The following is a 26631-nucleotide window of genomic DNA, read 5'->3' on the forward strand; positions in this document are numbered from 1 at the left end:
CGCGGCGTGGACTGTCCCTGAGAACCGTAGACTGTCCCCGAGATAGGTGAGGGTGCTGATCCCTTATTTTCAAATCCGAAACTTGACAGCTATGCAGCTGTCCCATACAGGGATGTTGGAACCTGCAACCTTGGTGATATCAGCCCCACACTCCAACCCACTGACTATCCGGGGCGCTTACCCTAAAACGAATTTAAACTCACAGAGGCTTCCTAAGCATAGAGGTGGAAAGGACTAACAGAATAATCGAATACTCTTCCCCAAAGCGGGGCTCGAACCCAAGATCCTGAGATTAAGAGTCTCCTAGCTCTACCGACTGAGCCATCTCTGCGAAGGCGGGACTCGCAGATGTTACCAATAGTGAAGCGCCGCCGCTGTGCTGAACGCTCGGAGTTCTTCCGCAGCGGCACGTGTGAAGCGCCGGCTCTCCTATCTCCGGCGCTCGCTGGGGAAGTCGGGGAAAGGGTTAACTCGGCCCATCCAATCAGGCCGCGGCCGCCTTCGGGAGGCGGAGCTTCCCGGCCTGGGCGCGTTGCTGCGCCTCCGGAACCGGGCAAGAGGCTGATTCGTCTCGAAGCGGCGGGTTCTGAGGGGAAAGAATGGCGACGATGGCGGAGGCGGAGGAATACCAGCGGATCCAGGGAGCCGCGTCCGACTGGCTGCTGTGGGACAAGGTGATGGAAAAGGAGGGGAGGAAGGAGCCGGGCGTGTGGGGAAGAGGGAGGCCGCCCAGGAGCTTATGCTGTATAGTGGTCGCCTGTCGGAGATGTGAGAACTGCAGAGTGGGGAAGGGACCCCAAGGGGTCATCTAGCCCAACCCTCTTGCGCTGCGGGAATAAATGCAGCGCGTTCGAATCACAGAATGGAAGGGAACCCCCGGGGTCATCTAGCCCACCCCCCTCGCGCTGCGGGAATGAATGTGGTGTGTTAGAATCGGAGGATGGTGGAGTTGGAAGAGAACCAATAATGGCTTCAAATGACAAGAAATGAGATTCCTCCTAAACATCAGGAAGAACTTTCTGGTGGTAAGAGCTGTTCAACAGTGGAACAGACTCCCTCCGGAGGGTGTGGGCTCTCTTTCCTTGGAGGGTTTTAAGCAGAGGCTGGACGGCCTTATGGTTACTTACAGAAGCATTTAGTCCACCTACTAAATAGAACATGATTTAAACATTGCTAATCATAATGTCTTCAAGCATATACCCTTATGAGCACCATTTTTCCTTTCTACCAATGTCCAGTGTATCAGCAATGAAGACAAAGGTGATAGTGACCCAACATTCAGTGCCCAAATCATCTTATGTCTATGTTCCATTTTTGAATGGGTTACAGTACATACTGTACTCCACAAAAATATGTGACTTGTGTATCAAAATTAAATTTTAGAACTATCTAGACTAGAGGCGTTTTGTGCGTTAATAGCAGAATTATTCAGCATTCCTTGTATTTAGGGTGGCACAATTTCAGTGGCTGTTTAATTTCTTATTCCAGTTTTTGTTTTACTTCGGAGGAATTTTTAGCTATATGTGTATTTATTTAAACTTTGTATAACCTTCCTGTCTTACATAAATAGCTTTTATTTCCCCAGATAGTTGAAATACCTTGCAGTACATTTCTTACAATTCTGCTTTGTAACGGTTTATGTTATCTTAAAATTCCAGACATTATTCAGTGATTTATTTTTGATCCTCCAGGTGGTTAAGGTTGGTGGGTACAGAACAGTGTGAAAAGAAACTGGTTGTGTTATGAGTTTTGGATCATAATATTTGTTGAGCAATCCCATTCTAAATTTGTATAATATTTATATGTACTGAAAGCAATGTTGAGCATAAAAAACCCCACATTCAGAGGCAAATAGGCACCATCAGATCTGTTGCTCCTGAAATACCGTGTTTCTCCTAAAATAAGACACAGTCTTATATTTTTTTTCGCTCAACAAAACACAGTATGGCTTATTTTCAGGGGATGTCTTATTTTAACCGTGTCGCATCGGTACGCTGCATAGCCACGCCTCTCCAGGCTGTTTTAATGGGAGGTACCACGTCACTATGGCTTATTTTCGGGGTATGGCTTATTTTTGGGGAACGGCTTATATTTCGCAAATGCATAGAAATCCTGCTATGGCTTATTTTATGGCCATGTCTTATTTTAGGAGAAACAGGGTAGTACTTTGCATGGGCCTGCTGTTGAGAAAGTGGGTTGAGGAATGTAACCTTGGTTAAATATCAGAAGATGGTTACAAAACCTAAAGTAAAGTTCAACTAAGATCACCCTCCTGATAAGCAGCAGAGTACTGTATTTACTGTTACAAAATGAGGATTCACATTGGCAAGCTATTACGCACCCAATCCTTGGATGAACAGTGTGCTGGCCTAGAACCATTTGGGCAAGTACAGGTTCATAGGTTTTGTAATTTCTGGACTTTGTTATGCATTACAACTATGGTAATGTTAATCCTGATTTAAACCAGAATCCACAGGAGGCCTGGAAGGTGGCAACACGACCTTTTCACTGGTGGCTCCCTCTTAGGGGTGTCTTGCCTTGGCACCAACATTACATATCTTTAGGAATCAATCAACAACCCAGTTTCTTTATTTTTGGCCAGGCTTTTAATTACCCATGTTTTCTGTGAGTGGGTGGAATGTTTTAATTTAGCTTTTAAAAAATACACCTACCTTTTAGACTTTTTGTTTTCTTTATCCCCAGTTTTAATGTATCTGTTTGTTTGTTTGCTTGCTTGTTTTTACTGCAAATCCCTTGGAGTTTCTTTGGTAAAAAAAAAAAAAGCAAGCTATGAATTTTATAAATGGCAATAGTAATGGTAACAGTGTCTGCTTTCTCATTGACCAACAAAAAAAGCTACAGTACTGCCGACTTCCATCCCTATTAATCCTGAGACAAGGAGTGACTGATTGCAGTCCTATTGCCTTCAATGGGTTTACTGCATTCCCATGTGTTTAATATGCTTCTGTACACTTTGTAGTTTAGTGATAAAAGTGTGAGACTGCTTTGGAAGCCCTTGGTTCAAATTTAACCTCAAAGCTGAACCTGGATATGACAGCTGGTGATCTGTTTATTTCACAAAATTTTAATGCCAAAAGTAACAGTCTAAAAAGGAATCAGAATATGTTTTGTGGAACAGAGAGCCATGGTCTGAATGTAGAAGAAAGCAAGATTCAAGGCTTAATGAGCTTCTTGTGGAAGGACACTCCATTAACAGTGGGTCCGCTGCTGAAAAGACCCTGATTCTTGTGAATGCCAAGCTTGTATCCACAGAAGATGGTGCTGTTAGCAGGGCTTCACTGAATCCATTTGCAGCTCACACTTAGAGCAGTATCCTACCACTGCAAACCGTCATGGCTTCCCCCCAAACATCCTGGGAAGTGTAGTTAGTTAAAGATGCTGAGAGTTGTTAGGAGAGCTTCAGGGAGCTTCAATTTTCAGAGTGGTTTAACAGTCCTTCCCAGGGCACTCTGGGAACTGTAGCTGCGTGAGGTCAATAGGGGTCTCCTAACAGCACCATCAAAAAAACTAAGATCATGGCCACTGGTCCCATCACCTCCTGGCAAATAGAAGGGGAAGAAATGGAGGCAGTGAGAGATTTTACTTTCTTGGGCTCCAGGATCACTGCAGATGGTGACAGCAGTCACGAAATTAAAAGACGCCTGCTTCTTGGGAGGAAAGCAATGGCAAACCTAGACAGCATCTTAAAAAGCAGAGACATCACTTTGCCGACAAAGGTCCATATAGGTAAAGCTATGGTTTTCCCAGTAGTAATGTATGGAAGTGAGAGCTGGACCATAAAGAAGACTGATTGCCAAAGAATTGATGCTTTTGAACTATGGTGCTAGAGGAGACTCTCGAGAGTCCCATGGACTGCAAAAATATCAAACTTATCCATCCTTAAAGAAATCAGCCCCCAGTGCTCACTGGAAGGACAGATCCTGAAGCTGAGGCTCCAGTACTTGGGCCACCTCATGAGAAGAGAAGACTCCCTAGAAAAGACCCTGGTGTTGGGAAAGATGGAGGGCACAAGGAGAAGGGGACGACAGAGGATGAGATGGTTGGACAGTGTTCTTGACGCGACTAGCGTGAGTTTGGCCAAACTGCGGGAGGCAGTGAAAGATAGGGGTGCCTGGCGTGCTCTGGTCCATGGGGTCACGAAGAGTCGGACACGACTGAACGACTGAACAACAACAGTACCCTTAGTAAACTACAGTTCCCAGGATTCTTTGAGGGAAGCCAGGGCTCCTTATAAAGTGATGTGATGCTGCTTTAAATGTATAGTGCAGATGGAGCCACTGACAGTCCGTGGCAAATCATGTGGTAGGAGATGCTCCCCGGGTGAAGTGCTTTGGATGGCCAAAGCATTTCAACCGACTGCTAAGTAGGAGAGCGAGTGTTAGATCAGGCTGTAAGTATCATTGTTATTCAGCACCTCTTTGCCCAGCAACATGCGGAATAATCTGAGTTTTAGCTATTTATGTATGCATTCATGCATTTCAGTTATATTTATTCCTCCTACCAGGATGCAAACCCTTCCAAGGTGGCTTTACAAAGCAAAAAAGCAAACAAAACACTCCCCTTTCCATTGTGTCTTTTGGATTGGAAGCCAGAGGGCAAAGAATGGTGCTTGTGAGCTGGTCTAGGAGCTTTTTGGGGAGCTGAAGAGCAGAATGGTTCAGATTTTTACTGGAGAACATTTCCAGCGCAAAGTCTTGGGGCCAACTTTCTTTGAAGCTGCAATTGTCTTCATGCTCAGCTGTAATCCTTAGATTCAGCACAGAAGGCCAAATGTAATGATTCTCAGTATTTCAAGAGCACTAATATGTTCTATGTGGCTTCCTATAAGATAATTGCTGTGTAATTCTGGTCTTGAGGAACATTTAGTGACAACGAATCTTCTTGTGGTTTGTATCCATCCCCCTCTTTAAAACAAAAAAACAAAAACCTGCTGGATTTGGGCAAACAGTCTCTGTATTGTCTGAATGTTTCAGCTCGGTACTGTAAATACTTCTGTGAAGTGAGTTGCCTAACTTGGCAGCAGGTTTGAGCACATGACTCCTTTCCTGTACAGTGGATGCTCGGGTTGCAAACGTGATCCGTGCGGGAGGCATGTTCGCAACCCGCAGCGTTCGCAACCCACTGCGCTGCGTCTGCGCATGCGCATGTGTGGGTTGCGATCCGGTGCTTCTGCACGTATGCGCAAAGAGCAATTTAGCGTGCATGCACGAGCGCCGAAACCCGTAAGTAACCTGTTCCGGTACTTCTGGGTTTGGCGCGGTGCGCAACCCGAAAATGCGGAACCTGAAGTGTCTGTAACCCGAGGTATGATGACTATTGCGTCTCTAGAGCTGCCTTTAGTTGTTAGGCAAGTGCTGGACATACAAGGCACTTTGTAAAAGCCATAATTACACGAGGTGCAACATGTCTGCATTGTGATATGGAAAAAAAAGCCCTCATGGGCATCTAAAAATAGGCACCTCATTAAGCTTTCAGGCATTCGTTAGGGTTAAATGATATAATCATGGTAGTTTAGCATTCAGTCACTATTTGAGGACTGTACTTGTGGCTATGGGCCTTTGCTCAAGTTGCTTATGCAGTTTGGGCCGTTCCAGCACTGTGAAAAGTACAGTTGTACCTCGGAAGTTCCGAAATGTTCGACTTCCAAAATGTGGCTTCTGAATGGCTGCAGAAAGCTCCTGTAGCCAATCAGAAGCCGCGGAAACTCCATCGGACGTTCGGCTTCCAAAAGAACATTCGAAAACCGCAACACTTACTTCGGTTTTCGATCGTTTGGAAGCCGAAACGTATGAGTTCTGGGGTGTTCGAGAACCAAGGTACAACTGTACTGTATACCCTACATCGGTACTGCTCCTGTTGTTAAAAGAAATGGCTCTGTCTTCCTTTGGACCACATCAGCAAGGCCGAGAGGGGGTTCTTGTTGTCTGGGCAGCCCAGGGCCCAGGCTTGCGCCCTGTGGAAGATCACTTCGGTGGTGCTAACGCAGCGGTTTGACTTCACCCCCTGAGGCGCACTCTATTGTTTCTCGAGACCGACAGATGCCAACAACAAATGGCCCCGGGTCCTGGCCTGGGTTGTTGGGTGTTTGAACTGAGAGCATCTCCTTCAGCTGCACTTTGTAAGGAAACGTCAGTAGTGTGATGGCCCGAAAGTTGACCTTTAGGAGAGCTGCTCCCTTACAGACCCTTCATGGGCAAACTTCTGATAAGCTTTCAAGGAACCTCTGAATTTCTCTGAATTGGATTCCTTAGAATAATGGAAGTCTTGCAGTTACACTCTTCACATTATAAGACTTGCTTCCCTCAAAAATTTTGGCAAAGTAGGTATGGTTTTATATAAAAGGCGCCCTAAATTCTGGGCTCAGAATTAAACCCTGGTGGAATATTTTTTTTCTTTACAGAATTCCAAAACCAGAGACACTGTAAAGTATCTGCTTGCAAATCAGAATACAGAAGAACTCCGAAAATGTTTTGGTTCACGGATGGAATTTGGGACTGCCGGGCTCCGAGCACCTATGGGAACAGGGACATCTCGGATGAATGATTTGACTATTATTCAAACTACTCAGGTACCAGATTTAAACTAAAAGGTCTTTATTTTTCTTTAAAAGTGCTGTATGCCTGCTTTTCAAAGAATGGTTGTAATTGACAGAAAGCTGAATGCCTCTCTCATCAATAAGTCAAGCCCATCCAACTTTCTCTGGTTTGTACTCCAAGTTTGTAATAATTATAACATGTAGAGAGTCAAATAATTGAAACCATTTCAGTGACTTAATCCTGCTTTTCTTTAATTGGTAAGCATACCATTAATGTCTCTGCAACTATTTGTAGTGATTGGCTGTTTTTTTTTTTTTAATCCCACCAAAGCTTTAGAGAAATTTAACTGCATCTCTTTTTTTCCCTTTTATTTAATTTTATTGTCGTTATAAACATCCATCCTTTTACAATCGTTTTCATAGCTTTGCATATTTTACATATTCTCCATATTGTATGTTCTATTTCCAAATGCTAATAAAGTATTCAAATACACAGTTATGAGTCTCTTCCCCCCCCCATCATTCACTCAACATCATTTCCTTTTTATCCCTCATATATAATTTGTACATAACTATTTAATTCCATATTTCTACCACAACAATGTCATACTAATACTATAAACAATAAACAGTTTGCAAGATAAAATGAGTTTTTAGAAATAGTTTCTCCAATATTTGGAGGCTAATTCTTCCAATTTGGGATGGTTTTTCCTTATAAATTTTTGAAATAACATAAAGTCTGAATTGAATGTTAGTGAGATACCTGTTGAAGCCTAGGCACAGAACAGTAGTCAGAATGTTGCAAGGCATATGCAATTGCCACATTGCTACAAGGATTGTAAGATAACAGATCACTAAATCGACCTGAATAAATATCCAGGTGGAGCACTAATTGGGACAGGTCTCGTGGTAAAGAGGAGATTGCACAAGCTGTTTGCATTATTTGTGCCACAGGCAGGCAGACTGCAAAGTCCCACAGCCCAGCTGTGTCGCTCTTGTCAGATGACCAGAAAACCATTCAACAAACATGGCAGCAATTTACATGCAGTTTTATCACATGTCCTGTGTGTATACACTGATGGTGCAAGTGTTTCATGTTTACCGTGCATACAAAAAGATGACACTGCTGTCTTAGAGTCCTTTTTGCAGCAACTGGGAGCCAGCATGGGGGCAATCCTTCCCAACTTAAGTGCAGCATCACAGCTGGCTAAGATCAGCATATTGATCTTTCCAGATTTACAGGCAGAAATCTTGCTCCCCACCCCTCCAAAAAAAAATCACCTGATTAGTACAGACAAGTATTGCTCAGCTGCTCATTCAGGATTCTGTAATAATAACACAATTAACTGTTTTTTAACAATTAACTGTTTTTTTTAACAATTAACTGTTTTTTCTGTAATAATAACACAATTAACTGTTTATCTGAAGAAGTGTGCATGCACACGAAAGCTCATACCAAGAACAAACTCAGTTGGTCTCTAAGGTGCTACTGGAAAGAATTTTCTATTTTGTTTTTTCCTTTTTCATGTCATATATATAAGAGAGCACATAGCTTGTACCATGGTCGTTTACATTTGCACATATGTCCAGCATGAAAAAAATAACTCTGCAATGTCTGCACAAAATCATGGTTTACTTACAACATTGCATTGGCCACCCTGGTCCAGCACACCATACCATAAGCACCCTATCGGCAGAGGCAGTAGATACTGGGAGTAGGTTGGTAAAATGCAATCCTCAAACTTACCGTATTAGGTATTTCCTTAAGTATGACCTGAGGTTTTCAATCTCTTTATTTTACCTGATCAAAAGTCTCTTCCTTGTTAACAATATTTCTTTTCGGGGAAAAGTATGCTTTGTAGAAAAGGGGATTTGGATGTTGGTTCATCTTTTACGTACAAGTCAAACGGAATCCATTCCGGAATTCCGTTCGATTTCCAAAACGTTTGGAAACCGAAGTGCGGCTTCTGATTGGCTGCAGGAAGCTCCTGCAGCCAATCGGAATTTGCGGAAGCCCCATCGGACGTTCGGGTTCCAAAGAACGTTCGTAAACCAGAACACTCACTTCCGGGATTGCGGTGTTTGGGAGCCAAAACCTCCGAGTACCAAGGCGTTCGACAACTGTACATATATTATAAGCTAAAACTTTTCTTAGATTTTGTCCCCAAGATGATGGTTTACAAGCCCTCTGCCACTTGAGGGGGAGAGGAGACACATTTCTTGGAACATGGGTGGAAGGTGAAAGCTCACCAAGTTGTTTCTACCTCCAGTCTCCTGCTCTCAAGGCAAGATGGTTCACCACAAGCCCTGCAATATATTCATTTCAAGGTGTCGTAACTTCTTCACTTTGCAAGCAATAGCTTCCTCTTCCTCTGTTCTGTGGAAGATGTACAAAGTTACATGACGGACTTTCAAAACTGCTGGCACTTTGTATGTTTTCGTTTCTAGGGATTCTGTAGGTACCTTGAAAAGAGCTTCGGTGACCTGAAGAAAAGAGGCGTTGTGATTAGCTATGATGCTCGTGCTCATCCTTCAAGTGGGGGTAGCAGCAAAAGGTATACTTAGCAACTGCTGCAATGGTTTGTTGATTACATGCTTGTTTTGCCATAGATGCAGAAGGGGGCCACTCAGGATGAGCTCCTTTCTTGACTTAAACTCAAGGGAAAGTCTTGTCATGATGACCTGGTAAGATTGATTGATTGATTGATTGATTGATTGTTTGATTTTTTTTTAACCCCACTTTCCTAAAAATATCACTATTAAAACAATAAAAAATATTACCATTCAGTGGGTGTAGCAGCTGCAGTCGAGTATCTTTCCTCTTCTTTGGGTAACTGGGACAAAGAATAATAAAATGAAAGGAATTAAGGCTGTAATTTGAGGCACACTTGCTAAGGAGTGAGGTCTATTTCATTGGGATATACCTCCCAAGTAAGGACACTTAAGAGTATGTAAGATTTGTGGCAAGTTGCTTCAGTCTATTCTGTTGTGCTGGTTTTAACTTCCTTTATGTTTTAATTTGCAGTTGTATTTTTTAGTGATTATTTTATTGTTTTATATCCTTTTGTAAACTGCATTGTAGCAAAAACCCTCCATCAGGCAGCATATAAATTGTATGAAATACATACATACATACATAGTATCATTATTGGTAAGAAGTGTATTGAAAACCCAGAAGGTGTTTGTTCCACAAACTGCTCTGCTGCCCCCTGGCTGCCAGAGATCCCTCCTTTATTTCATTATTTTGTGGAGAAAAAGCAGTGCTTGCCTGGCGACTAGGGGGTGAACCTGGTTCCCTTTTGGAACTGAGGAACAACTTATAGGGGTACTTAACTTTTTAAAGCCCTGGCTATACAACCAGATTGGTTGTCTTTAATACCCAGGGCTTGGCCTGCTTCATATGTTAACATCATACTTTTTCTGTCATGCACAGAGATTTTATCTCCATACTAGATACATTTTATAGCCCATGAAAAGTACTGGGAAGGAACTCATCATATGTAGGTCACCTGATTCATGTCCTTGTGATTGAGAACATGGCCGTGCTACCGTCCTTCGTAGATTGCTAAATGCATGCTGTTTGCAGGGTGGGTGGAGATTGATCTTTGTGCTGGCAAACGTAATGCATGAATATCAATTAAACGGCACCTAGGTGCAGTGCAGCACTTCCTCTGGTTTTGTAAGAGGATTCCTTCCTTGTTTTCAAATTACTATTTTTCTCGCCAATAGATTTGCAAGGCTTGCTGCGACAGCATTTATCAGTCAAGGCATTCCTGTGTACCTTTTCTCCAACATCACACCGACTCCTTTTGTGGTAGGTCATTAGCCTCCCTGCACCCCAGTTACGCTACTTATATATTGTTAGAAGGGTCAGTAGATAAATATAATTTATTGTGGTGTTATACACACACACACACACACACAGAGAGAGAGAGAGAGAGAGAGAGAGAGAGAGAGAGAGTTGTATATTGGAAGTCAAATGGAATCCATTCCCGAAGTCCGTTCAAATTCCAAAACGTTTGGAAACCAAAGCACGGCTTCTGATTGGCTGCAGGTAGTTCCTGCAGCCAATCGGAAGCCGCGGAAGCCCTGCTGGATGTTTGGCTTCCAAAAAGTTTGCAAACCGGAACACTCACTTCTACGTTTGTGGCGTTTGGGAGCCAAAACTAAGCTGTTTGAGAACCAAGGTACAACTGTATTTGCCATGAGATGAGGTCAAACTAAGACTAGTTATGAGATCATTAGTTCTTTTTTAAAAAATTGAACTCTTGATTAATTTTAAGACAGCCATCTACCGTCTGCAGTTGGTTCTGCTCACTGCTTTCTCTGTGCTTTGGAGACCTTCCAGTTTTTTTTGCAGATTATGACACAGAACCTACCTGTGATGTGGGCTGAGATGAAGGTCTCTGCCTATACTTGCTGCTGTTGATAGAACAGGCCAAATAGGAATCCCCTTTTATTGGCATGCCATCCCTGGTGGTAATTCCATAGCATCTTGATTGAATTGATGTTATGCAGGAGAAATTTAAAAACAATGCGTTCTCGATACCAAAGGTATGCATGTTGCTGATCCATCTGGATACTTCAGTGTGATGCAGCGGTAGGCCTGCTGGGCTTGGTCCAGAAAGACATTGATTCAAGTCCCCACTCAGCCAAGAAGTTGCACTGCATGTATCTGGACAAATTGTTCGCTTTCACCCGTCCCTCTTTCACAGTGGTGAATTTAATTCCTATGTATCACATAGGAATATCGCATAAACAAGGATCAGTTTAAATAGAACAAGACTTTCACTATTTCACTGAAATTCTAAAAAGTGCTCCAAATTCAGGGAGAGTGTAGTAGGAGGCTGTTTGATAACTGGTGACCGGGACGCGTGGGGGGAAATTGGAAGAGACAGCTTTTTCTGGACTGAACTTTATGGCTGCATGTATACTGTACTGAGATTCTTAGAATGCAGGAGAGAGGAATAAACACATGTGATAAATATTTTCTAAAAACTGTGAAGAAAACAGGGCAATTGCTCCAGGCAGTCGTCTTCCATTTTAAGATTACCTTTTTTGCTTCTTTCCCACAGCCTTATGCAGTGACTCACCTGAAGCTTTCTGCTGGAATTATGGTCACCGCATCTCATAACCCAAAAGAAGACAATGGATACAAGGTATTCTCCTCCTCCTCTTCTTCTTCCAGAACACCTGGATCTGGCCTGAAACAATTTATTTATTTTTTCAATAAATTTTTTATTAAATTTTTCAACAATAAAACACAAACCTTACAAACAAACACTACACACTATAACAAAAATTATACAAAAATACAAAATACAAAAACCAAAAAAGATACAAAAATAGAAAAGGTAAGAACAAAAACCAAAAAAACAACAACACCTATAATCGCTATAATCATTCTATTCTTTAACATTGTTAACTGGCCTGAAACGATTTAGAGGTGGAGATCATGTTTCAGCCAGGAGGGTTGGGCAAGAGAAGGAGACACAGCAGAGAGAAGGAGGGTTTAGTCCGTTGGGTACTGCTTCACCAATACATTCCTTGTGGGAAGAAAAAGCTGGCAAAACAGACCCTGTACCCAGCTTGACTGTCCCCTTGGTGTGTGATTCCTGCCATTCTACTGCATGTGCTGAGCTGCTGTACCTGACTTGCCTGGCCTCCTCATTCTCCATCCGCCCTCCCACATTTTTGTCCCCAATATGTCCCAGTATCCCATAGTTCAGGCCCCAGCTATCTCAGTTGCCACCACCAGCAATGTCACCTGCTCCCACTTCGTGGTCATTGCTTGCCCTGTTTCTGCCACCGCTTCTGCACATTCAGACCCACCTTACTCACTGCCACCCCACAAACCAGCTCCACGGTGCATGGCTGCCCCACAGCCCTAAAACTATCTGTTTATACATTTCTATGCTTTTTGGTTTCTTAGAATTCCAGGGCAACACCTGGTACTTTCAGCTACTAAGTAGATACGTCATAATGAAGCTTCCATTAACAGATAATCTGCATATGTTCTCTGTGTTACTTAGGTTTATTGGGAAAACGGCGCTCAGATAATTTCACCTCATGATAAAGGAATTGCTCAAGCTATCGAAGAAAACCTAGAGCCATGGCCTCAAGCTTGGGATGACAGCCTGATTGATAAAAGTCCCCTACTACACGATCCTTACGCATCTATTAACAAGGACTACTTTAAGGACATACAGAAGCACTGCTTTCACAGGTAAATCGTCAGGGAAGACTTTTCTTCCTTCTTGGGGATAAATCTATGATATTTAATTTTAGTGCAACTGGATTAAAATTGAGAGTAAGTTGCAAGTAGGTTTCCACATGCAGAAATGGGAATTTCTTTTGTCCATTGGTAGAAAGGTGGGACAAACTTCTGATGAGGGATGAAAGAAAGAAAGAAAGAATCTTTATTTGCATCGGCCATAGCAATAAAACAACAATATGATATACAAAGAATAGAAATAAAAAGTCAATTATATAAAGTACATTTTAGAGTTTTGAATCAATAGTCAAATAGTGGATCTTATTCTGACTGCCCCAGCTAAAAACCTTGCAATCTTTGCTGTCACCTGCTCCTCTTGATCTCCCAAGAGAAAGGACAGTGTGGCAGTGGCTGGGCGACCTGGAATGGATAATAAAAGAGGGGTGATAACCTCATTCCTCAAGTCTTTATAAAGAGTGCAAGCCAGAAGGGCATGCATCACCGATTTGGTACTGCCATCTCCACAGGGATTGATGAGGGATGTAGGGAAGAAAAGGCGAAAGGTTGCCTTAATTGTCTCTAGCAAGCGACAAGCATGGAGGCCGTTAAAATGAGTAGGAAAATCAAAGGGTGATGTAGCAGCTGGTAAGAGGAGTTCATGCTATTAAAATATCGACTGGTGGCCTAACGTAGATAGACAATGCCTGCTTGACACTTGAAAGGAAGGCAACTTGTGGCGTGTCCATTTTTCCTTTCTCAGCTGCTAAGGAAAGGCATTCAGGACAGGAATGTCCCAAACTTCAGGTCTGTGTGTTTCCCTTTGTTCATCTGTTATCGTTCTTCATTCCCTGCCTTATCCCATAAGACATCTAAGCAGGTACTGTAGCAGTGCCAGCAGAGAGGAGATACACAGAAGGAGTTGCACACACATTGCAAACACCTTGCAGTTGTGTGTACATGCAGGAACATCAACATTGCTTGAATACACAGTCTGCTTACGTCAGTTGTGTGGCCTGGAGTTGAGAATCAGGCAGCTTGTAAGCGGCTTTTTTAAAAAAGCAAGTTTTAGTGAAAGAGGATACAGTACAGTGCATTTCTTTGTTATTAGCGGTAAACAAGCTCATGCCAATGTAATGTCATTGATGTACTTAATTTCAGGAATATAAACAAGGAGACAAAGCTGAAATTTGTCCACACTTCTGTGCACGGTGTAGGCCATGAGTTTGTGCAGTCAGCCTTTAAGGCATTTGACTTTAGCCCTCCATTTGCTGTTCCTGAACAGAAGGATCCTGATCCAGAATTTCCAACAGTAAAATATCCAAATCCCGAGGAGGGTAAAGGCGTACTGGTAAAACACAATTTAGTCAAAATTCTTCCTTCTACCTTTCTTTTGCGCCACTTCAAACCTTTCCTGGTAACCTGTAAACCTTCTAAATGCATATTATTTTTTAAAAGTTGACATGTACTTACATCTTTTGAAAAAGCCATCAAACATCTTTTCTTCTTTCTCTTCTCTCTCACTCCTTGCTGTATCCTGAGGACAAGTTCATGTTACTTTCATGGAATCAAAAATTTGATGTGTTCCTTTTTCTGCAAGAGGTGCAATTAAAATAATGTGTGAATCAGCACCAAATTGTCTCTTTCTTTGACATATAGTTTCAGGGTTTGAGCCAAACTTTCCCATCTCTGTAAGCATGTAGGCCTCTTGTATTATTATTGGCATAAAATGCATGGAATATATTTCTTTTCTTTTTAAAATGTTACTGCTTTGGGGCCCTTCACTTTCCTGTTCTTTTTTTAGACACTGTCTTTTGCCTTGGCCGAAAAAGAAGGAGCTCAGATTATTTTAGCCAATGACCCAGATGCTGATCGACTTGCTGTTGCAGAGAAACAAGAAAGGTATGGTTGCTTGCTTTGGTGATTTCAGTGTTTAACAACAATTCGATTGTTGGAAATGCCCAAGAGCTATTTATGTAAATGTGTATTATCTGTTGCCTTACTTTTCTTTTGACTACTGTCAAAAGTGCTGGCAGTACGTGCTCTTGAGAATAATAAAAAATGGATCTTAAATCAATTTCTTTTAAAAACATGGGGAACATGTCAGTTTGCATTTCTTAGTGCAGAAAGTATTGATCTGATGTGTAGAGATCTTTCCCATTCTAATTAATTCAGGAAGCTTCTCTGTGTGAAAGAAGCAAGCAGAAGGTTCCTGATGTTTGGGTTATTCCTTCTGAGAAGCCGAGTACAGCTGGCTTAAACTGGTTCTTTTATCTCTTTCTGTCAAGGTCATGCTGACTATAATAATAGGCCCAGAAAGAGCCTGGGTTTGACTTTCTCTTTCTATCTCTTTTCCTTCTGGTGTGCTGTTCTGCACATAGTACGCTTAGTGTTAAGGTTTAGACTTATTGTAAGTTTAAGTTAAGTCTGTTGCAACTGGATTTCTTATGGACAGTGGCAATCCTGAATGTATTGGATTTGTGACCATTATGCTCTTCTGCCTTCAGTAGCAGTAAAGCTCTGCTGGATGAAATATAATTGCCTCTGGTCTATTTTGGGGGAATCCTGCAACGTGTTTAAGTTGTTACTCTGCTAACTATACATTGGAATCTACTCTGGATCAGTGTTGAGTGGAATTACATGACAAATAAAACACTCTATATCTATAGCCCTTTGTTTAAGTTGTTACTCTGCTAACTATACATTGGAATCTACTCTGGATCAGTGTTGAGTGGAATTACATGACAAATAAAACACTCTATATCTATAGCCCTTTGTTTTTGGAACTGCAACCTCAGCACAATTTCTTTACTGTAGTTCCTATCCTATTTAAATGTATTTTAATGTTTGGTGGAAGCCGCCCAGAGTGGCTGGGGAGACCCAGCCAGATGGGCGGGGTACAAATAAATTATTATTATTATTATTATTATTATTATTATTATTATTATTATTATTATTATCATCATCATCATCATCATCATTTCTTTATGTTAAGCTGTCGAGCGACTGTCTCTCTAACCATCTAATCTTGTTGTGTCCTTCAGTGGAGAATGGAAGGTGTTTTCTGGGAATGAATCAGGAGCTCTTTTGGGCTGGTGGATCTTCACTTGCTGGAAAAAGCAGAATCAGGAACCCGCTGCCATCAAAGATGTATACATGCTTTCGAGCACAGTGTCCTCCAAAATCTTAAGAGCAATCGCACTCAAGGAAGGATTTCATTTTGAAGTAAGCCGTTTGGGGGGCAGGAGAGTAGCATATTTTATTTTCCTGTAGACAGCGTTCTGACTGAAATCTTGTTCTGCACAGGAAACATTAACAGGATTCAAGTGGATGGGAAACCGAGCCAAACAGCTCATGGACCAAGGAAAAACGGTCTTATTTGCCTTTGAAGAAGCGATTGGTAATAAGTATTCCATAAATCAGAGTGGTTTAGACTGAAATAATTTACAGAGATAGGCATCTGTTTAATGTACCATCCACTCTTGTAGGGTTTAAAAAAAACAAAAACAACTGGTCTTGAGAACTGATTACCTGTAGTACAGTGGTATCTTGGTTCTCAAACTTAATCCGTTCTGGAAGTCTGTTCCAAAACCAAGACATGCTTTCTCATAGAAAGCAATGCAAAATGGATTAATCCATTCCAGACATTTAAGAACAACCCCCAAACAGCAATTGAACATGAATTTTACTATCTAACGAGACCATTGATCCATAAAATGAAAGCAATAAACAATGTACTATACTATAAAATAAATAAGACAGTATTGTAGATGATAAAAATAAAATAAAAATTCTTACCTGCACTGATGATAGTCATTGTTTGGATGGGGGGGGGGCTTTTATCCATTTCCACAGTCACACAATCAATCAATCAGTAGCTGAACCCAGTCACACACAAAAATTAACCGGAAAAGCCTCAAAAAAACACGCAAAATACATAGCAAAAACAAAAGCGCCAAACTTAACCCATTCCGGAAGTCCGCTTGACTTCCAAAATGTTTGAAAACCAAGGCGCAGCTTCTGATTGGTGCAGGCTCCCCGGAAACAATAGCCAACAGCTGCATTGGACATTCAGCTTCCGAAAAGCGTTTGAAAACCGGAACACTTACTTCTGGGTTTTTGGCGTTTGAGAACCAAGGCATTTGAGAACCAAGGTACCACTGTACAGTAAGGTGTGTACTGTCTGCATTTTGCTGATGAGAGTAGGAGAAAATGCTTGCCTACTGATAGCTCAAAAAGCGAATGTTCAGCTGTTAACTGTTTCTAAACTTTGGCTTAATAATAATAATAATAATAATAATAATAATAATAATAATATTTTATTTATACCCCGCCCATCTGGCTGGGCCTCCTCAGCCACTCTGGGCGGCTTCCAACACAATATTAAAATACAATAATTCATCAGATATTAAAAGCTTCCCTAAACAGGGCAGCCTTAAGATCTCTTCTAAAAGTCTGGTAGTAGTTGTTCTCTTTGACATCTTGGTGGGAGGGCATTCCACAGGGCGGGTGCCACTACCGAGAAGGCCCTCTGTCTGGTTCCCTGTAGCTTGGCTTCTCGTAATGAGGGAACCGCCAGAAGGCCCTCGGCGCTGGACCTCAGTGTCTGGGTAAATGGGGCTGCTTATTTCAGCATAACCAAAACTCCACCACTAAGCAATTTCCCTTCCTAAGTATAATAATGCCCAGTAACCATTAAAAATATGATAGTACTTGAGGGTTGGGATACCATGCTGCAGTGAACTGAAAACAGATTTGTTTCTGGCAATACTTTCTGATGGCAAGGTTCAGATGCTACTTCGAAACATGCATATTACCAATGTGTGGTTTAAAATGTGTACATGATACGAACGCTGCGGGTTGCAGATTACATCCGCAATCCGAGCTTCCACTGTATCTTAATTTACATGAGAACCAGGATTCCTGGTTTAAAACTACCAATGGCTGCTTCTAAACAAGCCAACCTCAAACAATAAGGTATGAAACTTACTTGTTTAGCCACTGCTAGGTGTAAATCAGGATTCTTTGTGTTACATATGAACAAGGCTTAGCATTATATGCAAAGTAAATTCTACAGAACTTATCCCAGCCACATGGGAAGAAAAGACCGTTATGATGAGGCACCTAATATAGCATTACTTGCAAATCAGTCCTGTGATTGAGATGAAAATTGGGGCTATCCTTATCTTGGTACTAAAATGCACCTAACCCTTCTGAAATTGCAGTGAAATGCATTTCCTAACATGGGTCATTCACTTGAAATGATCCTTCAGTCTGTGATCCAGGTTTAAGTCTTGGGTTTAGGGCTTAGGTTTAATAATATTACTCACAACCAAGCACCTGATACAGGCATCCCCAAACTCTGCCCTCCAGCTGTTTTGGGACTACAACTCCCATCATCCCTAGCTAACAGGACTAGTGGTCAGGGATGGTGGGAGTTGTAGTCCCAAAACCAGCTGGAGGGCCGGGTTTGGGGATGCCTGACCTAATACAAACCAGATGTTGTACAGATATGAAAGCATATGACCCTGTTATCTTGTGTTGTGTGATAGGACTACTTTATTTCATAGAATCACATTTGTAACTGAATGGAAACTTTATCAAACGTTTGCATTTCATCATCTGTCAAGAATTAGACAAAATAGCTTCTTTTTAAAGATGTTCTGCCTATAACTTTGTCTTCAGGATATATGTGCAGCCCTGTGGTCTTGGATAAGGACGGTGTCAGTGCTGCGGTCATAACCGCAGAGATGTCTGCTTTTCTGGAAACCAAGAAATTGACTTTGTCTCAGCAACTGAAAAACATTTACAATGAGTGAGTTTACAATGAGCATTTCATAGTATACTTAATATATTTTCTACATACAAGGTACATGGAGCTCACGGGTAACTATTTTTGCCTTCAAAGGTACGGCTACCATGTTACTAAAGCTTCCTATTTTATCTGTCACGATCAGAAGATTATTAAGGAGCTATTTGAGAAGCTTAGAAATTATGATGGGAAGAACACTTATCCAAAGACCTGTGGGAGATTTGCAGTGTCTGGTGTACGGGATCTAACCACTGGCTACGACAGTAACCAGACGGATAAAAAAGCTGTAAGTAGCTGGAACCTTTTGTTCTTTGATTTCTGTGAGACTGTTGCTCCCTGAATGATGTCTTAAGAAGTCCTCACCCTAAATTTCTTTATTTGGAAATAAGTCTCATTGATTTCATTCCAGAGGGTAGCCAAATAAAAAGGAGTCCTATGACATCTTAAAGACTAAGGGAGGAATTCAACTTCACACTGTTCTGATCAGTATAAGTGCTTCTGCTTGTCAGAAGGAACTATCCCCCTTCTCCTCTCCTCATCTCTTATTTGTTGAGGACCAAGGCAGAAATTAGTGGAACACAAGGCTTCAAAAAGTGAACTTGGCAGCTGAAAACAGAGCTCAGGAAGCAGGGCAAATCCCATCCCTTAATAAGTGTCAGATCGTCAGTGGTTGCTCATGAGTAATCAGCCAGAAGCCGAACTTCTAACAACTAAGTTCTTTATTGTGCAAATATTTACAGTGGAGCTCAAATAAAAACGTCCATCTCATCCCTCAGCAGAGTCCGGGAATGGCCGTTTCCGGTTCTTGGTCCAGCACAGAAGGCGCGGGATTCTAAACCCCCGCCTCCCCCTTCCACGTCCTTCCTCCCTTCGTGATCGGAGCGCGGGAAAAGGTCCCTGTTCCCCACTTCCTGCTTGGTGTTGAGGCTCTGTGATCCTGACACAGCCCCTGTCCCGACTCCCTGCTTCCATCTCCCCCTCCCCACTGGAGGAGTGATCTCCTCCTCCAGAGAAGGAGGATGATGAACTGCGGAGAGGGGGATGTGGGTCCCTGTACCGCAACGGATCTGGGAAAGCTACCTGTTGGGGTGAGGGGGGTTTCCTGACAATAAGGATAAAAAAAACAAAAAACAGTTTTGAAATACTGTGTTTTGTATACTGCCTTGTAAGCAATGCTGGGACTAAATGCAAACATGCACATAGTATTGAATCCCCTCATCCTGCATGTAGATTCCTAGCAGTATTAGTCAATCTATGCTGGTTCTTTGTGAGTGCATATGACTGATGGAAGAATCTTACGAACCCAATAAAGGTATTGTAAGCTGCCCAGGTGACTTGCTGTTTTGATCTGCATAATCTGCAGATACCTGCAAATTAGAATAGTGTGTGTCATATTTGGCATCCTAGTGCCCAATCCTATATTTTCGCTCCCCCCAAGAAAAAGATAGCTCTTGAAATCCCCACTGTCAATTTTACACAAGGAAGGGTCCAGAAAAGGTTAGTTCTTTATTTCTCTATCCCATGAACCCCACCCTTAGAAAGCTGATGATTAGTCATTACACGTTAGCGCATATGAGTCTCATGCAGTCATAGCCAAAATTGTGACAAATTTACCTTTTGTGGTGTTAGGTGCTTCCCACCAGTAAAAGCAGTCAAATGATAACATTTACGTTTACTAATGGATGTGTGGCTACCATGCGAACCAGTGGGACCGAACCCAAAATCAAATACTACTCAGAGCTTTGTGCACCTCCTGGAAACAGGTATTGTTTAGATTTATTTATTTTTTCTGCTGCAAACCATTGTTAAGTTTGGATTTCTCTTCCTGTAGAGTTTCCCACAGAATAGGTGTTTGAGCAGTTTTCTGAAATCTTTGTTTTAACACAGTTTTGGGCCGGGTAAGCTAAATTTCATTGTCATATCCACAAAACCTCAGTCCATTATATTTCAAATGTGTATTTTAAACCACATCCCCTTCGCTTTATCCCAGCCGCCACCACAGTTCAGATGGGGACTTTACCCGTTAGCATATCATGGGAATAAATCTACTGTTTTTAATGTGAATGAGAATTTGAATAGATTGAAACCCAGGTTTTGTTTTGGGCTCATTTTTAGTGACTTTGAAAAGCTGAAGAAAGAACTGGATGAACTGGTCGGTGCAATTGAAAAATATTTCTTTGAGCCAGAGAAGAATAAGCTGCAGCCCAAGCCAGAGTGATACAGCTGTCCCTGTTTTCATCTCTACACAAACAATACTTTCTACAGTTAATTGGATAATATGTACCCGGTATAAAGCACTTGTTTCCATGAATTAAGGGTGCACAATACTTGACTGTAATTTCACTATTTTGAGAAGTATGTTTCATCTGTCATGCATGCTCGTATTTTGAGGGGGGGGAGTCTTCCCTTGGCAAATTCTCCTTCAACCAATTTCCTGATGAAATGGCATTTGGTTTTAATAAAATAGTTGGTAGTGCCTGTTGGCACAAGGAATTTCCCCCACCATAGCTCACAAATGGAAGTGCAGAAAGCGCTCAGTAATGGATGCAGATTTTATGTTACAATGCTTTGCATTCAATTGTAAGATTACCACTCATATAGATCTCCTGAGTTTCCTGATCTATCATGCTTGTTTCCATTAGAACCTTTTTAACTTTTCGCAGTCATCTCACTCCTGTTGGTGTGTGCATGTTGAAAGGATGCCTCTTCACTCTCTTATATTCTCAAATTGGTCAGTGTCTCCTAGTTTTCCAGCTTTGCTCCCCATCCCTTGCGTGCCTGATCTCTTTGGTTGCAAGCATGAGAGCAAAATCTGTTTCTCTTTTTTAACTCACAATGCCTAGTTGATGGAAGTACTCCAGATAATAATAATAATAATAATAACAATAATAATAATTAATAATTTATAAAATGTAGGGTCTGCCTTGTCAGAATCAGCTGCAAAATCAGAACATCAAAGATGTGGTATAGTCCCCAGTGCAGACAAGCCAGTAGCCTAACCTGAAACAGCATAGGCTGTTTATCATACATCCGAATCTTGAACTTGTAACAAAACAGCAGTAGGTATATACTTCTACCAATAGCAGAGACAATGGATTCAGCTCTGCAAGATGCATATTTCCAGTGCTTTTTTTCGGGGGGGGGGGGGTGTTGCAGGGGTATGCATATCCCTAAACATTTTGTAAATTAGGTTTGGCCTCATTGAGGGGCAGTATTTCAATATGAGTAGGAAAATGAGAGTACCCCTAAACATTTTTTGTTAGAAAAAAGCACTGCATATTTCTATAATTATGTACTGTTAACCAGTGTAAAAATTGTAAGAAAATCAGACAATTATTCAGTCCGTTGCCCTATATATTCTGAGATAGAGTTCTTTAAAAAATCATTGGTTCTACAGAATATGATCTCTTCTGTCTGTATTCCTTATTTCTCATTACCTGCTCCTCCCGTTTACAGATTGCTTTTGGCTCGTCTGGGGTTTGCTTTGTTCTTCTCAAGGGAACAACATTAGCTTTATAGCAGCTAGCTATCTAAAGACAAGAGTCCTGTTTTCCATGACTGATCCCTCCAAATGGAAGCAGAATAAAAAATTACCTGTCTCAATGATGTATTGCCTAGAGCAGTGGTTATCCAACTTTTTTCCCCTGAGCCACACTTTGCTCATGCTGCCTGGAATCTTTTCCAGCACTCTGTTTGAATGGCAATTCTGAATCACAACCAGGATTGTCTTTGGTATCACTCGATGCACTTGTTCTCGTATGGAAAAGATATCTATCCATATTCTGCCAATTAAAAACACGTTTTGATGCTATGCTTTACTACACTGAAATGTTTAAATGTTTCTTTGGTTGTCCTCAAATCTTCCTGCCACACTTGCCACCTACCCCTGCTACACTCTTTGAAAATCACTGGCCTGAAGTTTTGATTACAAAAAAGACAATTTCTTTCTTCGTGAATGACAAATCAGAGATAGGATGTGCAATTTTTCTTAAAATTGTTGACTGATGTGAAACTCTTGGGATCCTAGCCAACCTGTCATCCATGACTGGTTTTTTTAAAAACACAGCATATATTTGCATAACAGTTGTGCACTTAATTTATTTGACTACATTCCGGAAGAACTGTAGAGTCCCATTTGATGTCACGCAGTGTGGATGCTTCTTATGTATGGCAATGTAAAATACTGTTTGACTCTTTATTAAATGAGTGTTGCAAAGTTTATAAAATGCCTTCCTGTTCTTTTTGCTGTTTGTGGATGTCCTGCTGTTTATTTTCCTCTTAGGCATAAAAGACATCCGTATGTGGGTTGCACAGATACTCAGACAATTTTACTCCCAGCAAGTGGCTTTGTGCAACAATGTGTCTCAACTTTATAATAACTTCTCAGGAAGGGTGTAGCTAGGCAGAAGTGAAAGTTTTAAAATACAGATCTGAAAGTAAGACCGCGAGAACATGTTGAAAGCAATATAGCAACATTGACCAAAACATCACACAACTGGTCCTATTGCTCGATTTGTTGTCAGCCTCTGAAATTGGTTAATATGCAAAGACTTAACTGATTAAAAAAATTGGGATCAAGCAGATTTTATGCTGGCAACCCATTTTGTGGATGAGCAGAAAGCAACTCCTTTATGTAGGGTATAATGCTGGGGAAAAAAAACGTTACTAGCTTTGCTATATTCATTTAAGCTTGGCTTGTTACAACTCAGTTTTCCAGTCAAGATAAGTAAAAAGGTCCCACTCAACTGCATTTTAAACAACAACATGAGTGTATTAAAGTTGCCGGATATAACTCATTTCTTCACATTTATAGGTCTTAGAACATGCAGAATCAACTTAAAGGGGAAGTTATTTATTTCATAAAAAATTATATACCTCTTGATTGTAGAAAAAACATCAAAGCGGTTACCGGTATATTGTGTGTAAAATATCCAGCGCCGTATCTGCCTGCTCGTTGCATTTGTTGGAAGTACCGGTAGGTTTTTGCCTATGGTAAGTTACTCCACGACAAACCTGTTAGTCTTTTAGATGCTACAGGACTCTGTTCTGCTGCAGCTGCTGTGTTGCAACGGTGCTACATCACTTTGGAGTTGCTGGGGAAATTAGCTGTGTTAGTCATGTACACCTATCTGCTGGTGTAAATACTTCAATTTGCAGTGCCAGTAATGTTAAAGTCATATGTAGAAAGGGATAGACCAGCCTGATTTGAAACGGCATGTTACCAAAAAGCAACAACATGCTCTAGTCATGTCAAGGTCAGTTCAACCCTTATGTCAGCTTTGTTATCTGATCTCTTCCTTGCTTTAGACTATAAAGTAATACTGCCCTTATACCCTCGCAAAGCACACAACATTCAGGTTCTGCATAGAGTCACAGCTTTTACAACATAAAAATAGACCTGGGAAAATAAGCATGTCATTAGAAAAGAATTTTCAAGGCCTGCTGAAGCCAAGGGAAAAGATTCCAATCACTGAGTTGGGTTTGAATCAGGCGCTCATTAAGGAGTATGTTTTCTGCAGCAGCAACCAATCAGAAATAGATGCTTTTGTGGTTAAAATGGTTGTCTTTTAACTATTCCCTGCTCCTTTACAATCTTGCCACTGGTCAATGCGTTTCCTTTTCTATAATTATATCTAGGATAAAATACTGATTATTGTAGATTCATGCAGGAATTGTTCTGATATCTACGTGGTAGAAATATAAAAAGTCAAAATTATAGATGTCTAGTTGTTGATTAAAAAAAAAAGTGGATGCAGGTAAGCTGCATAAAACCATGAACCAGAATCCCACAAGTCACCCCATATTAAGGAAACAAGTTTCTCCCTTCAGTTCTCCCTTAGATGTCATATTTTCCTAGCTGCCTTTTGTAATGTTCAGAAACCATTGTGTTCCTTGTGTATGGTTGTCTCAAAAGCTGCTATCATGGTTAAGGGTATTAAAAGCCATGTTCAGATTACATGTTTTGGAATTACTTATTACAGGTGAAACTCAAAAAATTAGAATATCGTGGAAAAGTCCTTTTAGGTAAGCAATTGTTTTCATTAGCTACTGGAGTTTAATATCTAAGATAGACTCTCGACATGCAAAGCAAGATATGTCAAGACTTTATTTGTTATAATTGTGATGATTATGGCGTACAGCTGATGAAAACCCCAAAGTTGAAATTGTTAATTTGGGGTTCTCATCAGCTGAACGCCATAATCATCACAATTATAACAAATAAAGGCTTGACATATCTTGCTTTGCGTGTCATGAGTCTATCTCATATATTAGTTTCACCTTTTAAGTTGAATTACTGAAAGAAATGAACCTTTCCACGATATTCTAATTTTTTGAGTTTCACCTGTATGTGCCAATTTTAAACATTCTTTTTTCTAGAATCCCTGAAAGATAATTAAACTTGCAGGATCCAGAATGAGGATGGCATTCCTCTGTAGGTCAGTCCTAAAATGCATATAGTCCCAGGTTCTTTGCTACCGGTATATATGAAAAATGTTAAGTAAAAAATTTCAGAATTCCTAAGAAGGTTCATTCAACCAAATTGTACTTTGTTCATTTAACAAATTGTACTTTGGACAATAGATGAGACAACATGTCAATGCAGACAGCAGGTGGACATAAATGCAAGCACTTTTCAGGAGGCTTTTGTGGGGATCAGATGTTCCTGTTTCATTTTATCCTACCTGATTTTCCTGCCTCTCTGTATGATAGATGGGAACAATAGTGGAAATACTGGGTGTGGTACCTTCACAATCCAGAATGTGACATTAGTAATACTTTCCTGTGTATTGTACTGCAGCACCATTCCCCCCCCCCAAAAAAAAACTTTACAAAGTTCAGATTTAGTGTTAAAGCTGAAAGTGGGAGAAGCTTCCATTTTAAATATGTCCTTTGAATTCAGTGTGAGGGTGTGTGTTGTCATCCTTCTAATGAGATAGATCTCAATTTTTTCCTCCCCACAATATTGGATCGTAGTCTTAGGTTCTGTGGCTTGCAGGGTGATTGTGGAAGAGAAGGGAGAAATCCATATGATTAGATGGATTCTGATAAACTGATCAGAAACTTGCTTCTTTGCAAATCACAATTTTATTTTTCATTTTTTTAAAAAAGCTCCCAGCTCACTTCCAAAATGGATTTTTGCTAGTTTGAAAAGGGCCAAGTTGCCCCAAATCAAACTCTTACCTAGCATGCATTGTAGTACCATTCAGAGGTGTCTGGTTTTGTACAAGAAAAGCCTGTACCAGAACATGGCTTGGTTCACAAATACTAAGCGAAACTATGGCTTCGCATGAATAGGAAAGAAAATCATGGGTACCGGTATTTCACTCATTACTCAGTTCTGTGGTTGCTGTAGTACCCAGAAGCTAAGCCATGGTTTGGCTTTGCATTATGTCTGAGCCTAGCCTTGTGGTTTGTTTTGTGTCAAACAAACTATAGCCCGTAACCAAGGTTTGTTCTCGGCTCAGTGCTTGTGGTTTGTTTGAGCAGTGATCTTGTGGGAATTCACAACAAGAATCAGAAGAAAGTAATTGCAAAACTTGAGCATGGCTGGAAGGCCCCAGGTTTCTCCTCTCTGGATTAGAAGCTTAAATAGAAATGTCCATGGTTTATTCTGTCAGAAACTGGCCATTTTTAATAGTTGCCCTAAGCAGCAGAGTTCAAGTCTATTGGTCTTCAAGAAATGGTTCACGATACATTTTCACAGGATAATTCTTGATCTGGGGACTAGATCCCTTTTAAAAGTATGTTTCTAGCCCTCAAGGAGAAGACAGCTGACATATTCAAAAAAGTGTTCTCTGCTGAATCTCATATTATTATTTGGATCCTGTAACTAAAGCTTTTCAGGATTAAACTGGGTTGCATACTACCCCTTACTTTCAGCTAGGAGAGAAAAGGGCAGAGTCTCAGATTCTGGCTTAGACACACTAAAAGCAGTTGTCACATGTGCAATGGGGCAAAGTCCATGGGTTTGCACTTGGGATCCTGTATCTGCTGTTGCAACCTCAGTCATGAGGAAATGTAACATTAAAAACAGCCCAAGTCCCTTTGATA

At 41.1% G+C, this 26631-nt stretch overlaps 1 protein-coding gene across 1 annotated transcript; it reads left to right on the forward strand.

The window, feature by feature from the left end:
• Positions 1 to 558: 558 nt before the first annotated feature.
• Positions 559 to 21442, forward strand: PGM2 (phosphoglucomutase 2). The gene is made up of 14 exons (XM_033160042.1): positions 559 to 674; positions 6422 to 6589; positions 9005 to 9111; positions 10286 to 10370; positions 11632 to 11715; positions 12589 to 12782; positions 13929 to 14118; positions 14572 to 14669; positions 15812 to 15992; positions 16074 to 16167; positions 18453 to 18582; positions 18676 to 18865; positions 20209 to 20342; positions 20695 to 21442. Exons 1-14 carry the CDS (start codon positions 600 to 602, stop codon positions 20795 to 20797), a joined length of 1833 nt encoding a protein of 610 aa, XP_033015933.1. The 5' UTR covers positions 559 to 599; the 3' UTR covers positions 20798 to 21442.
• Positions 21443 to 26631: the final 5189 nt, after the last annotated feature.

Source organism: Lacerta agilis, chromosome 9, assembly GCF_009819535.1.
Source record: "Lacerta agilis isolate rLacAgi1 chromosome 9, rLacAgi1.pri, whole genome shotgun sequence".
NCBI lineage: Eukaryota > Metazoa > Chordata > Lepidosauria > Squamata > Lacertidae > Lacerta > Lacerta agilis.